The sequence below is a fragment of the Delphinus delphis genome, chromosome 12 (assembly GCF_949987515.2).
Source record: "Delphinus delphis chromosome 12, mDelDel1.2, whole genome shotgun sequence".
Taxonomy (NCBI): domain Eukaryota; kingdom Metazoa; phylum Chordata; class Mammalia; order Artiodactyla; family Delphinidae; genus Delphinus; species Delphinus delphis.
The window spans coordinates 31567549-31583491 of NC_082694.2; the positions used below are offsets into that span (position 1 = coordinate 31567549).

General features: G+C 44.0%; 1 protein-coding gene across 9 annotated transcripts in view; it reads left to right on the forward strand.

Moving 5' to 3' along the window:
- AAK1 (AP2 associated kinase 1) overlaps window positions 1–15943 on the forward strand; it is a 169123-nt gene that overhangs the window by 91355 nt on the left and 61825 nt on the right. For all 9 annotated transcript variants that reach the window (XM_060026435.1, XM_060026436.1, XM_060026437.1 and 6 more), the window contains exons 6-10: window positions 7917–8038; window positions 9366–9447; window positions 9956–10088; window positions 12981–13084; window positions 15388–15467. In XM_060026435.1, the coding sequence (XP_059882418.1) occupies window positions 7917–8038; window positions 9366–9447; window positions 9956–10088; window positions 12981–13084; window positions 15388–15467 (521 nt within the window). The remainder of the gene's footprint in view (window positions 1–7916; window positions 8039–9365; window positions 9448–9955; window positions 10089–12980; window positions 13085–15387; window positions 15468–15943) is intronic.

Consider the following 15943-nt stretch of genomic DNA (forward strand, 5'->3'; position numbering starts at 1 on the left):
TCTGGAAAAGTCGGATTTTGAAGGACTGGTGGGATATAGGTGGTCACAGAGAGGATGAAGGGCATTTCAGGCAGAGAGCAGAGCCCGAGAACTGCCGAGAGAAGGGAACAAGAAGGCATTTGAAGATGAGGAGATAGGTAAGGGCTTGGTACCTGGCCAGTTACAGACCAGGCTAGAGTGACTGCAGGCCACTGCTCTAAGAATATAATGACACTTTATTTTTTTTATTGAAATATAGTTGATTTACAATGTTGTATTAGTTTCAGGTTTTGACAGTTTATTTCTGGTTGCCTTAACCATGAGTGAAATTCTTGGGCGTGTTAGCATGTATTTCAAAATAGGCAGTGGTACCAACATTTTAGGACCTGACCTTTCTCCCTGCCACCTGCCTTGGAGAAGAGTTCATGAGGGGCAAAGGAAAGGGGGAGAAGTGTGGCCCAGCTGCACCAGCACTGCTTCTGTGACCCGTATGAGCTCAGGTTTCTCCAGAGCCCCATTCTCCCCCCAGGTCAGATGGGGTTCGATTTTATATTGGAACTCAGATTGTATAGCACAGTAACTTGTACCGACTGAACTGTAAGCTCTGTGAGTGATGAGCGTCCTTCACGTTGCCAGACGCGCAGGGCACGTTGCTCTCCCTGTCTCGTTCTCCTGCCTATGGCATTTGCCTCCTCTGTGACTGTCTCTTCCCATGACCCCTGTGCAGCGTGTTCTCCGGGCTCCTCAGACTCCTTGGTTGCTCCTCTTATCACTTAGCCTCAGAGCCGCAGCTTCCTCGTCTGTAAGGTGGAGACAACAACGCCAGCCTTGTTAGGGTCAGGGTGAGGCTAAAGGAGAACATGCATGTCAGTGTGCAGGCGCATCCTTGGCGTAGAAGATCCTGAGTGGGCACCCAGGGAGGTGAGAGCAAGGGAAGAGACCAAGAGGGCCATTGAGCATCCTTTTAGAGAGTGCTACTCCCACGGTAAACAAAATCTTCCTTTATTGTAACTTTTTTCAACATTTGTTGGATTAAACGGGACCTAAATGATAATCATTTCATACCTGTAAATAGCACCTGCCCAGTTTACCCATTCCCAGCTTATTAGTGCTGCTGTGAGGCGGTGGAGAAGCGTCACCCATGATGGGAACCTGAGGCACAGAGCTCAGTGTCTTGCCTGGGGACACAGTCGGGGGTTGGTCTCAAGCAGCCAGAGCCTCTTCTTTCACTGCTCTGAACAGCCTGTGAGATGTCTCAGCAGAGAAACTCGGAGCAAACTGGAATCTGAGGGTAAGGCCGGGGCACAAGCGAGTGGCTGCCACGCTGTCTTCCTCAGCCCCTGCCCTTTGCCCCTCCGTCCCCCAGGGCTGGGCACACAGTAGTTGTGTTCAGTCAGTATTGAAGACCATCAGGTGTGCTGCTGGTTCGCCAGTAGTTGTTCAGGAAACTTTGTTTCCCTTTCTCCTTGACCTTGGAAATAAGGAGTATAAATAGGGGCCCCTGGGAGGAGGCCTTGACTGTGATTGTTCTAGAGGAGTCCTGTTGCTGTTGATTTTAGGCGTTGACTCCCGGTTGTTTTGCTGAAGCTTTCCCAAGTTCCCCAAATCTTACACTCATTGCCATCTGGAGGCTTTTGTTAGCATGTTAGATCCTGTTGACTTCTACTACTGTGTGCTTGGTGGGCAGTCACATCGCCTGCCGCACTGCCAACTTCCTAGGCAGGCGTGAAAAGTCCCCGTGTGCTTCCTGTTTGCCCTGGCTCTGTCATTGCATCACAGGGCCTTGGCCGCTCAGAGCTCCCTGTCGTGGCTGGAACCAGCCAGCACAGTGCTAGCCGTAGCCAGGGCCAAGAAGTCCTTTGTTGTCCTCTTGGCCAGATAACGTGCTGGTGGCTGGTCTCCCGGTTGCTCCCCTATGAGCGACGTCTCCCTGGGCGACCAGGCGCCTCAGGAGTGGTCTGTGGGGCACAGGAGGGAGCACAGGCCAGGCTGGCTGTAGGGCCCCGTGTTGAGCCAGTGTCACCCTCTGCAGCGGCCAGCTTGGTCACACGCGGAACTGAGAAAGGACCCTCTTGCCCTCCCTACCACGTGTGTGGTCTTTCTTGCAAGTTCCAGAGGGGAAATAAGCTGAAAGCGGTCCCTGTCCTTAAGCAGCTTATGTTCTAAAAATAACCATGACAGAAGTTCTGGTCTTTATTGAAAGTCTCTCCTCCAGTACATAGTTTTAACATTTTCATTATTTCCCCCATTGTTTAATTGCCGTCTCTCTGAAGAATGATAGAGGTCATTCCTGCAGATCATGGGGTGTCGTAGACCTGGGACAGTCACGTTAGGCAGCCCTTTCTTTTTATCAACGGCGAAGCCTCTGCCTAGAAAGGCCGTGGCCTGAACAGTGATTTCAGTGATCAAACCAGAACAAAGGCCAAGGTTGTTTACTCTCAGTTTGGTTTCTGTTTGTTTGGTTTTGCTGTATTTTACCATGATGTTTGTCCTAACATTTAAGAAAGGGGAAGAAAGGGTTAAGACTTAATAAGTACATTCTAGATTGAAAAAGTCCTGAATGTCTCCTCAGTTGTCGGAAAGGAGATGTAGACCTCATGAAGTAGAATAAGATGAAGATTCTTGTCCTGTTTTTGGAGCCACAGGTTGGAAAACCTGCATGCATCTAATCCTCCACCATTTCCAGTGGTAAAAAATTAAACCCTGTGGCTGACATGCCTGGATGCCGTATCTGCTTGGAATATTGTCAAGATGAAGAGGTCAGGAGGACGTGGCTTTCCAGACCTCTTAGCTAAAGCTGTGAGCAGAATTTGGGAGTGACGACTTTAATAACGCTCTTAGGCTGACAGGTTGGGAATAAGGTCAGCAATGTTAAACTCTCAATGAGCTGAAAGGTGGGCGGTTGTAAGTGATGGTAACCAGCGTCAGGCTGACTTCCTGAAGGGCTTGGCCAAAAACGAAGTCACCGTGCAGGTTCTCTGAAGCTTCCAGAAGCTGATGTATGAAGATCCAGTTGGTTCTCGACCTTCCTAAGCTCTTAGAATCCCTTTCGGCCCTGGTCATCTCACAGGTGGACGATGGTACCTGCCCTCATTGTTTCCTTTCTCTCACATCAGTGCAACAGGGGAGGGTGAAGTCCCAGCGGTGTGGCAGCCTGAGCCCGAATCCCGCCCTCGCAGCCTTGTGACCTCAGACATGTTAGGTGACTGGACTCCGTTCTCTCGTGTGTTAAGAGGGACAGTGAGGCTGTGTAAGAATTTCGTTCAATACTGTAGGTAGAAGCGTACATGGGGCAGGATTGAGCCTATATTAAGCTCTGTTAGTTGCTGATACCATTGTTGTTTATATCATCCTGCCCCTGTGCCTTCCTGTTCCTAGTTCCACTTATCTAAGTCCTGCACTTCCTCCAAGGCCCAGCATTATCTCGTCTCCTCATTCGTAAGAGTGCTAGCCCATAATATGTCCGGTCCCATGTTTTCAGTTTTCCGGTGCCCAGGATGGTGCTGCCCCAGCCACAAAGGCCTGCCTCTGTGCCTCAGACACCTCATGTGTGCTCCCACCTCTGCGCCTTTATGCTGGCCGCTCTCTACTGGGAATGCTTGTCCCCCACGTGGTCCATGGCTGCTCCCCTCATCAGGGTGACTGTGCTGTTTATAGTATCATCCTTCTTTACTTTACATACATTTAATCTGCTGGAGTTTTTTCCGCAATATTTATCACTACCAGGCAGTTATACTTAATATTTTTTTTTTTTTTTAAAAATCATCAACTGGACTCTAAGCTCCATGAGAGGGACTTCCCTGGTGGTCCAGTGGTTAAGACTCTGCACTTCCACTGCAGGGGACACGGGTTGGACCCCTGGTCAGCAAACTAAGATCCCCCAAGCCCTGTAGCATGGCCAAAAATAAAATTAAATTAAAATTTAAAAATAAAATAAGGGACCTCCTGGCGGTCCAGTGGTTAAGAATCCATGTTTCCACTGCAGGGCCACAGGTTTGAACCTGCATGCCATGCAATGTGGCCAAAAAACAACAACAACAAAAAAAACCCTAAGCTCCACAAGAGGATGAACTTTGATTTGTTCACCAAGAAAAGTACGTGGCACGTAATAGGAGGTAGTAGCTCAAATGTATTTCTTTAATAAAGGAACGATAACAATACCTATCTTACATGTGTATAGGGAGGTTTACAATTCATTCTCTTACTTGCTTCATAAGAACAGTGATAGAATTATTATCAGCTTTACTTTACAGGTGAGAAGCAAGCCCAAAGACATTGGTCCAAGGCCAGACATCTAAAATAGTCCCTGAGGTCTTCTGAACCCCAGGTGCAGTGTGGTTGCCACATGTCATGCTCTGTGTTAAGTGTTTTGTTGATGATGGTGCTGGCGGTGATGCAGGCAGCAGCCAGCTGGAGCTCGGAGGTCTTAACTGGTGTTACACAGGGATGGATAGAGAGGGGGCGGAGCTTGCAGCTACTGCTAAAGTGGCTGCTGCCAAGCGATCTCACCTTCCTAATCTCAACTGATCCTCCCAGTAGACTTGCACGGTAACCAAAGCAGGGATTATGGTTCTTTGCATTGATAGTTCTTTGATATTGCTCAGGCTTTCCCTGCATTGGTATCTCTGGCTCTCCTGTCTATTTTTGTACACACCCTTAATTTTTAACTGGTTTTCTGTAAATATAGTTTTGTACAATGTTATCTTTGTGGGAGGGAGGGAGGCCAACTGGGGACCAGGTTAGATATAGTATAATTCCTGAGTTCTGTCAGTCTGGAACTAACCAGAAATACAAACCTAGTTTTTAAGGGGGGGGGGAACCCCAATGTGCATCATCTTTTATTCTGTCCTTTGTCTACTTAGTTTTCCTCCCTTCCCCAACAGTGATTTTGGTCCCTAGAACTACCTTGTTTGTGTTTTGATATGAATTCGCTTTTCAGTTTTCTAGGTTGTACATTCCAACATTAGAAGGAGAGAATCTGATTCAGGAAGGGCCTGAACACATACAACAGGAGAAGCATGGTTTCACAGGCACCCTGTAGGATGTATGAGGCCAGCAAGGAAGATTGTTGCTGAAAGATACTGAATAAGGGATTTAGGGGTCCCTTATGTGTGTGAAATACTGGCCAGGTATTGTAGGGGACACATGAGCATAATATAATTATAGACCAGAGGCTGGCAAACTTCTCTGCAAAGGGCCAAAGAATAAATATTTTAGGCTTGTCAGCTATATAGGCTCTGTTTCAACTGCTTGAGTCCGCTGTTGGAGCTTAAAAACAGCCAGAGACTAGAGGGTAAGTAACCAGTGGGCATGGCTTGGTTTGGACAGAAGGTCTTTGTCACCCCTTCCTAGCAGTGGTAAGTTGTGTAGATTTTTGTAGGGTGGCCATGGAAAGTTTTACTGAGGAGTTATGGCTTGAGCAAGGCCTTGAAGACTGGCTAGGAGTTGACTAGTGGAGGGAGCAATAATTGAATAAAAAGACAAACTAGTCAATATGGGGAATGCTTAGCAGACATTGAGCAAATCAGCCTGACTAGTATTTAGACACTTGGTTCCTCATTGACTAGGTTCCTATTATAGGGACATTTCTGAACATAAAGAACTAAGATACCCCTGGCCTTAAGCTTGTATCCAGTACATTGGGTGAGTGTAGTCATCCCTACCAGGGTAGGAGGATGGGGATGGGGGGCTTGAGTAATTGTTCTGCTTCCAACCTTCTTCCTGCCCTGGCAGAAAGACAATTCCCTGTCCTTCTCTAGAGCTGGATTGCCTAGGTTCACTTCCTTCCTTAATCACTGTGAGCCTCACTTTCTCTGTCTGTATAACAGGGATTATTATTACATTGTTACTATGAGGATTGAATGAGATAATCCATGTAAAGTGCTGAGACAGTAGTACTTGTATTAGAAAAAGCTCAGTAAATGGTAGCAGTTCTTTTTATAACCTCTAAATTCGATTGGAAATATTAGTGTTGCCTTGTTAGAATTATTTTAGATTCCTAAAGTGAGTATACGTTCAGGATAGCTTGACTGTTTCACTTGGTGTACATAGATTAAACTCATGAGCATTGTAAAAAGCTGTAGATGGTGGAAATATTTACCTGACTCAGCCTTGTCTTTGGGGAACAAGTCTCCCCTAAGAATTCTTATTCACAAGAGCATATCCACGCAAGTTTACGGTCATAGTTCACACTGCCTGTGTGGCTAAAACTCCCAAGGTCAAAATTGTAAATTAAAGTGATTATAGGTTATTAGTGCCCCAGGTGCATAAGTGAATTATCTCTGGAAGAATAATAGACTTTAAACTCAGGCCTCCAAGGCTTCCCACAGATAAATTCCAAGGAACATGAGTTAACAACAACAATGACAAAACCCCTCACAACAATACCATGAGTGACACTCAGTAGGAGTAAGAAACAATAAACTACAGAGTCAGTTTGCAACAAAGACTTTAGGTATTGGATTTAGCAGATACAGACTATAAAATAAACATTTTTATAATTTTAGAAGAATTAAAGTATAGAAACAAGAGACATCATAATTGACAAGATAGTTTTTAAAGGACTAGCAGTAATAGTAGGGGCCTGGGTATTTGGTGGCTCCTATCTTATTTCTGACAGAGTGACACACACACACACACACACACACACACACACACACACACACACACACACACACACACACACACACACGGTGTTGTATGCGTTTCTCTTTTTTAGTTTATTCCATTTAACCAACATTTTCTGTTCTAAGCACTATGTTAGGCATTGGTAGAGAAGACTACAAATACCTGTGCTTGTCCTTAAGGAGTTTATAGTCTACTCTTACCTTTGTTTTCCGAAGGTGATCAGTCTTTGGAAGGCTGGAGACAAAAGACAATGGAGACTACAGACTTACTGACCTAACAAGATGTTTACTGCCCATGCATAGCCAGGTCTGTCCTCCAGCAAAGCAGTCAGCTCAATTCACCTATACCAAAAATTAATACATCTTGAGTACAGTAGTGCCCACTGTTTTGGAGTTGTTATTTCTTTGGCAGTGATCTTTGATACGAAGGATTTCACTAGGTTCTGGTCTTCAGAAGCTCCCTCCTACCCAGAACTCCTAACTCACTGCCCAAAGAATTCATCTATAAAAATATAAGGATGGGCTTCCCTGGTGGCGCAGTGGTTGTGAGTCCGCCTGCCGATGCAGGGGACGCGGGTTCGTGCCCTGGTCTGGGAAGATCCCACATGCCGCGGAGCGGCTGGGCCCGTGAGCCGTGGCCGCTGAGCCTGCGCGTCCGGAGCCTGTGCTCCACAACGGGAGAGGCCACAACAGTGAGAGGCCCACATACTGGGGGAAGAAAAAAAAAAAAAAAAATATATATATATATATATACACACACACACACATATATATGTATATAAGGATGCTACTTTAACAGGAGAACTGTGCATTTGCCCACAGGCCTTTAATCACTTTGAGAAGTAAGCAAAATATAGCAAATATTTATTAATTCAGAAAATCCTAACCTATCGTAGTAAAGAAATTGATATATGTGTTTATAAGGCCCAAATGAAATCCCTGACATCAGGAAGAACAGAGTACTGACGGAACGTAGGGAAGGAGTGGTATTTGTCTGAGTGGGGGCCTGAGGAAAGCTTTGACAGTATAAGGACCATTTCTGCAGAGCTGAGAAATGTGACGAGCAGTCTGGGAAAATGGGACTCTTGCTTCCCCACCGTGGAATTTCCTTTTTTCACCCTATTGCCATGCATCTTTTTTTTGTTCCACTTGGAATGACCCTTGTTGACATACTTAGAGGAGAATAACTTTCCTATGCACATTAATGAGATTATCAGAAATAAAGTATCTTATTGATGTGTATGCAAACCAAATTTTCAAGCACATTACTAAACGGTATCTTGGAATGGGCGGCTGGGCGATGTTTTTCAGGTTGAAAATATTCTCTTGCATGACCGAGGCCACTACGTCCTGTGTGACTTTGGAAGTGCTACCAACAAATTCCAGAATCCACAAACTGAAGGAGTCAATGCAGTAGAAGATGAGATTAAGAAGTAAGCTTTTCCTCCTTTCTTGGAATTTTATCCATTATCGGATCAGCAGTTTTACCTTCAGCTTATGATTGAGAAGGTCAGGGTGAGAAGACAGTGGTGCTTGTCAGTTGCCCCTCGTTGGCAGTTGGGTTGTTGGATTTTAAGTGGAGGATGGGGAAGGGGTTCATGACCATTGAGCAGTGGAGTAAAGTGAAGGAATCTTACAGCACTTTATCAATGGTCCTATGGTCATTATGCATAGATCTTTTGATTTACATCACATAGCCCTTAAAAAGGCACACACACCTTAAAAGTACTGTGATGTTTTAAGTGGGATCACGACAGCTGTGACATTACCAGTCAGTTGGTTGCGCTTTTTACTGAAACCTAAATGGCTGTGTATTCCTTCCTGCTCATAAGGAGCTCACTTGCAATCTAGTGGAATTAGTGGTGCGTAGGGCTGTTTAAGTCTCTGCAGATAGTGAATCACTGATTTCCACGAGAAAAAAGCTTCTTCAGGTTTGTGATTCCGGTAAGAACCTGACCCATTTTCCCCTGTTGTCCAGAGTGTTGGATTTTTCACAGGCACCAGCACTCACTATCACTGTTCATAAATCAGCAGTCTAGAGTGCACACATATCCTGATCCTCTCTCTCCGTTCCTGCTTCACGCCTGGCATCCGAGCCTGGGGCAGGAAGACTTACGGTCCAAGGCCCTGATAGGCACCTAAACCGCAGAGCCCTCTGGGCTCTAGAGACTCCAGCAGCGCAAATCACAGGCTTGGTAACACTAAGACTCTCACTTTGAAGATGAGCTTATCCTTCTCTTTTCTTGAGCCAGAGATAAGAGGAAAACTGTTGTTTCAGCCTTATGCTGGCAGCAAAGATCCGTCCACCTCCCAGCCTAGCCAGGGCCCACTTTATCCTCCTGAGTGTTCCAGCCAGTATTACATCTCTGTGTCGAGCCACATCTAAAGGGATTACTATTAAAAAAAAAAAAAATCAGCCAAATATACTATCAGACAACAGGGATTTACAGGAGAAGATTTTGTTATTTGAGGAGCAAGAAAAGTTGCTTTTAGAGTTTATTTAATGCCTTAGTGTCTGCGTCCCCACCTGCTCTTAGATTGGAAGGACTGCAGCCAGAGGGCCGTGGGTGTGTGCCAAGGACTGCTCTTCATTTCACCTGCACTAATATTCCATACTGTCTTCTCCAGGGTGCTCCCAGGGAACTAGACTCTACTTATATATCCATATATATATGTATATTTTTTAAAATAATTCTGCTACCCCTGGTTTTTAATTATAGCATTGACATATTTAACAAAAAATGAATCTCTTGATTGTAGATACACAACGCTGTCCTATCGAGCACCAGAAATGGTTAACCTGTACAGTGGCAAAATCATCACTACGAAGGCAGACATTTGGGTAGGTGTCAACTAACCTATCCACATCTCAGATGTCAGCAGTCTTGGCCGTAAACTCCCAAGTTTAATGCAGACAGTGCCATAGCAAGAGTGGCCACTGTACCATATCACTGTCTACTTATCCCTCAGGGTTATTCTTGACTCGAGGTGATGAGCCACTGCTTCTCGAAGCATGTCAAAGAAAATTAGTTTAGACCTCTGTGAAAGTTATTCAGGTGACCTGCCCATTATTTAAGTGGTTCTCACATATGTGTTACTAGTTCTTAAGAGCAAAACCAGCTGAATACTTGTTCTTTATTGGAGCACAATTTGGTAATGAGGATAGAAATAATATAACTTAGCAGATATATAGTGATGTTGGGTTCTAAATTCAAGTTTCTAATGGGTTAATAGTACAGAGTGTTTAGATTTGCTGTAAATGTGGATGGTGCCAGTATCTCTCAGCAGACCCATTTGCAGCTATGATAAATAAATCACTAGTAGCAATCTGCTTTTTTTTACTTTTTTAGGCTCTTGGATGTTTGTTGTATAAATTATGCTACTTCACTCTGCCATTTGGAGAGAGTCAAGTGGCAATTTGTGATGGAAACTTCACAATTCCCGATAACTCTCGATATTCCCAAGATATGCATTGCCTAATTCGTAAGTATTTAAAGTTTCTAGTTTCACATTTTTATTTCTAATCTCTAGGAATGGATTGGAGGATAAAGGGATTAGATCCCAGGAGTGATGAGTGGGATGCAAAAATAAAGAAATCAGTTGATAACTGTTGGTCACTCAAAGACCATGTAACGGTGTCTAGTTAGAGTGGTGAGTCTTTTTGCCAGAAATCTAAACTTGGTTTCACACCTGGGCTGGCCACCCAAGCAGAAGTCTTAACTGGGCTTTGAGCATTACAGTACTACCCTGTTCTCTTGCAGTCTGTATGAAAGCTCTGGTACCAAAGGAGTCCAGCTGACTCATATCAAGCGATAAGAAATTCATCTTTGCAAAACTGGAAGCAACTCAAATTAAAATGATTGCAGTGCGTTGGCTGAAGTGAATACATAATTAAGACTATATAACTCTATGGAACTAGGTTTTTTCCTCTCATTTAGGTTAATCACTGGATTTTGATAAAAAGCATTTAAACTCAATGCTTTAAAAAGTTTTTAAGATTCCCCACTCTTTTGTATCATCATAGTAAGCATATGTACTAATGTTCATTAACCAGATGGCAGAATAAGTAATTTTTGCTCAACCCGCTGTATTGGAATGCAGAAGAAACAGAGATTTTTATTATCTTTTTACTTTGGTCAAGATGTTTAGTATCCACATTTTAACAATCACAGATTGTAAATCCTGAGTAATGCACTTTGGGTCCTAGGTGGGGATACACTTGGAGAAAATAGAAGAAGCAAATGCGGTGCGGAGCATCTGACATTTGTTGAAGGCCTACTTGTACCTCATTTAATTCTTAAAACCCTATATAGCAGGGGTCCCCAACCCCCTGGGCCGTGGACCGGTACCCATCCATGGCCTCTTAGGAACCCGGCCACACAGCAGGTGAGCGGCGGGCAAGCGAGCGAAGCTTCATCTGCAGCTCCCCGTCGCTCTCATTACCGCCTGAACCATTCCCCCCCACCCCGCCCCCCTTCCATGGAAAAGTTGTCTTCCATGAAACTGGTCCCTGGTGCCAAAAAGGTTAGGGACCACTGCTATATAGTAAATATAATTATCCCTATTATACAAATGAGGAAACGGAGCCTCAAAAAGTATAGGTAATGTACCCAAGTTAACATAGTAGTAGCTTTTAAGTGACGACCCATTCCATTATACTAGTTTACACGAGTTTTATCAATCCGCCTCTTCCGTTTATTAATACAGAAGCGGGAGCAGTATTTAAAGGAATGGAATATCGTGTTTAATGGTTGTTGGATGTTTTCAGAGGTAAAGCATTATATTGATATCTGTACTAAAATTGCAGCTATGTAAATCAGATTGCAAGGAAATATGGGGAAATCGCCAAACTTATTGCTAGAATGGTAGGAATTTTTGCAAAAAAAAATTTTTTTTTTTTTACTTTTGTGCAGCAAATTCATATTACGAAAAACAGCTCTTTATGAATGTGTGTAACATGGCATCTTTCCTAAACTCTGATCTGTTTCACTTTACAAACTGTTGGAAGAGTCCACTGTCACCCTAACTCACAGGTCTGAAAATGCATTTCTTGTTATCCCCCCGCGCACACACACACACATGCCCCTTTCACTCCCAGTACAAGGTTCCCCTCTCCTCCTTTCAGTTTCTATCAGTGGTGTCGCCATTCAAGCCCAGATGACTGAAATTTAACGTTTTCTTTGGATCTGGCTAGCAAGACAGAATAGAGTCAGTCATTTCCTAAGCAGCATTAATGCTTTCTTTGAAGTTTCTCCTGTTTGCTTGACATTCTCTCTGTTCTCATCACTGTCACCATAATATATACCGACCCTGTCGGCTCATGCCTGTACTGGTGGACTGGCCTGTCTGTCCAACACACCCTCACTATGAGATTAATCTTACAAAATACCACCCTATCATGTCCCTATTCAGTAAACCTCATGGCTTGCCAATGGTCCCATGTATTCTGGATTCATCCTCCCCACCTTATTTCCCTTTATTCTCTGACAAGGAGACCTCTGCCCTGTCCTCTTGGTTCCTCTATTCCTTGCAACAAAGCGTTCTGTTGCCTTTCTCCAAGTCCGTCTTTGCTCAGACTGTTTTCTTACCTGGAATGTCTTTTTCTCTGCTTTTGCCCTGACTGACTAAATTTTTTCCTGCCTTCAAGGACCAGCTCCACTCCTGCCTCTTCTGCAAAGGCCTTCATAAGGCTGCAACCTCATCAGTCTTTTCTCAACTTAGGGTCCAAACCATTCATTTGATTACTTAAGCAATAAATTGCCTTACATTGCTGTTTACATGTATATGTGTTTGTGTGTCTTCTCAAGGATTTTTTCCCCTGGGGATTTTTCCAGCTTCAGAAGGAGCAGAAGCTTAAAGGACCTGGAAACAGACACATGATCTGTAGATCACAGTAAAAGTAGAGATGTATTTGTTATCTTGTCATTTCTTTTAGATTGGAAACCAGCTAGTACCTCCAACAAAAGAATAATAAGTAAATTCATGAAATTTGAGTTTTGGTTATAATTATCAAGAATAATCATTTGTCTAGCTGATAGTATGAAAGAAGGAGACCAGAACTTCCTAGGTACCAGAAAATGATGTGTTAAGTTCCACACTGAGAACTTGAGTCCCTGTTGTGCAGATCACAGAATGTGAACTTAAAGTATCTTTGTTACAGTTCAAAAACTTTGTTATTTTCTTGCAGATATTTAAAATTTTAGGAAAGTTAGAGCTTCCCTTTCTGAGAGGGGAAGAAAAGGGCTAATCGTACTGTCTGACTTTTATGAGAAATAAAAATTTTAAAAAGAATTTTGGTAATAGAGAAATTATGCTTCTTAGCTAATGTAATAACTCTTTGGGTATTATTAAATAATTCATATATGTTTATCTTAGGGTATATGTTGGAACCAGACCCTGACAAAAGGCCAGATATTTACCAGGTCTCCTACTTCTCATTTAAACTACTCAAGAAAGAATGCCCAATTCCAAATGTACAGGTATGTGAAAGGTACTTTTTAGGGGAAGTAAACATGATTGAATTGTCATTTAGCATTCCTGGGGTATCAATCAGCTGTTTAAATGAATAAGGCGTCCCTTGCTTTATCTAATAGGGGGCATTCAAACAAGGCAACTATGAAGGAGTTGCTATAAAGGGAATCCAATTTTTCCATAGAATTTAATTATAAAACTGAGGCAATTTTACACACACACACACACACACACACACACACACACCCTGGGGATTGAGTTGAACGCTTTGGGTAAAGATTGACCAACTTTACCTTGTCAGCTGTCCTACTTCCCTGAGAGCCAACGTGCCTGTTGTATTTACCGAGAGGAGGTTGGGCAGGCCGTTTCCCTAAGGCAAGGCCCTGGACTTCCCACTGTGCCTAGGGGAACATAAGCCCCTTGTCCCTTTCCTCCTTTGCTGTAGCAGACCTTTCTTGATTTTGCTTCTGTTGCTGGCCAGTCTGGAACTCACACTCCTTTTTTTCTACCCTCCCCACATATGTCAGGCCATCAGAATGTTTTCTACACAGTCATCCTAAACTCTACAGACAGTTTTCAGAGTACAGTGCTTGCAAACACCCTTCTTGTAGTCTTGGCATATTTCTCATGTCATAGTATGATTCAACTTTCTTGAATATTTTACTAATGGATGCTGGAGTAAAAAATTTCTAATTGCAAATTGTCTTATAGTTTCTCCAGTAATGAACTTCTGATGTCACTACTGGAGCTTGAGGGTGCTGATAAGTAACACTTCTCTTTCACTCCCACATTTGGAATCAGATGTGGGAATCGTTCAGATGGAGCTCGGCATATTGGCTTTATTACTAAGAAGACTGAGTCAGGGAATGTGGCTTGACCAGTCAGGCTCCCTAACATTAGCTCCACATGACTGAGCAGCGAACGCCTGGTTCCTGAGGGACAGGCTCGTCCATAGAGGAGGGGGGCCGAGGGCAAGCCAGACCAGCTCACTTTTCTCTCCCAGTCTTATCAGTCAAGTAAGTTCCCCCTTTCCCTTGGGAGAGGAATGCTTGGAGGGTGGGAGAGAAGCTAGGAGAAATTTTCTAGCCAAAATCCCCTCCCCCCCCACCTGAAAACATGAAGGAAATGGAGGTGCCTCCTGAAAGCCACTTTCATTATTAGTGTTCCATGGTTCGGGTTTCCCAGATTAAAACGAAGGATACTGTGCAGTAACCTAAGACAACGTGATCCCTTTTGCTGTCCCACTTTCCCGTTCATGAAGTTAAATAACGTGAAATAGGATTGGAAGCATTCAGGTTGGTAACTCATTTTTAAAAAGTAAGCGTCACCAGTCTCAAGCCGTTTGGCACTTGCTCAGTGGTGGCCAGCCGTTGTCTTGTGGCTCCCTAACCACAGGAGGCGCTGTTAGACGCATGGTGCAGAATCCGAGCCCGAGGAGCTCCGCCTGCCTTGTGGGTTGAGCAGTGCCTCACATGCTGGGAAGAGGGGCTGGCTCAGCAACCACACACACCGCGGCTGTGGGTTTCTCCCAGCATTCTCACTGAAGGCTAGGTGCACCCTGGCTTGGCCCACTAGGCAGCACCAACGTCTCTAAGATCTAGCTGAGAGCTTAAGTATAGCCTACAGACCTCTTTTCATTCCTTTCATAACATCACTTCTAAGCTGTGCTGTAGGAGGGGGAGGGAGCTGAGATCAAGCCCCAGTGCTCTTGCCTGGCCCAGAGGTTGAGAATGACAGGGGTGGAGTGTGCTGTACTCAGGCTGCTCTGTCCCCTTCTCAGATCCTTTGCCTCCCTGACTGGGGCTGAGTCCAGTGGGATATACTTAGGTTAACTTCTTCCCTTCCCAGACCAGAGATCAGGGTCTGAAAGCCACTCCGGAAGACCCTAATGTGTATTTCCATTGGCCCAATCATGCTGGTTATTCTTTTTCAAAGAAATCTGTGGGGTGAGTTTTGGGAATTGGGTGAAGTGGGAGAAGGGAGTCAAAAGGTACAAATCTCTAGGTATAAAATAAATAAGTCATGGGGATGTAATATACAGCATGGTGACTATACTTAGTAATACTGTATTGCATATTTGAAGGTTGCTGAGAGAGTAGATCTTAAAAGTTCTCATCACAAGAAAAAGAATTCTATAACTGCGTATGGTGATAGATGTTAACTAGACTTATTGTGGTGATCATTTTGCAATATTTACAAATATCAAATCAATCATATTGTACACCTGAAACTAATATAATGTATGTCAGTTACATCTCAATTATTTAAAAAATCTCTGGTGTCCTATTAAAATTTTCTTTCAATTCTATAGAACTCTCCCATTCCTGCAAAGCTCCCTGAACCAGTGAAAGCCAGTGAGGCAGCTGCAAAAAAGACCCAGCCAAAGGCCAGGTAAGAAAGTTGCTGTAGTAGCAAGAGAGGGGACCTTATGGTTCTTGATTTTTAACGCTGCCATGGCCAGAGGCTGCACAGAACAGGAAAGGAAGCTCTGTCTCCCCCAGGCAGAAACTGTTCTTTGGGAGTGCAAGTTGGAATATAGTAAGATACAGAGATCTACATCTGAAAGAGAATCGAGAACCCCACAGCTACTCCCTTTGCTTGGGAATAGGTGCAGGGCATTCAGAGGTGCGGTGACAGCAGACCTTAAGTATTGCTAGTACAATATTGCTAAACATGTGTCCTGGCCTTTGCATAGCCTAGTCCACCACATTAATCTCCAGGAAATCTTACTTTCTGTGGCTCCAGCCACATTAGGAAAGTACAGGTCAAAGCATTGAGTCCATGAACAGCAAAAGAGCCTATGGATCTTAGGTAATCACATTCTAAATAACGGAGGTTCTTCCAAGTAGCAGGTCAAGAGAGGAGTC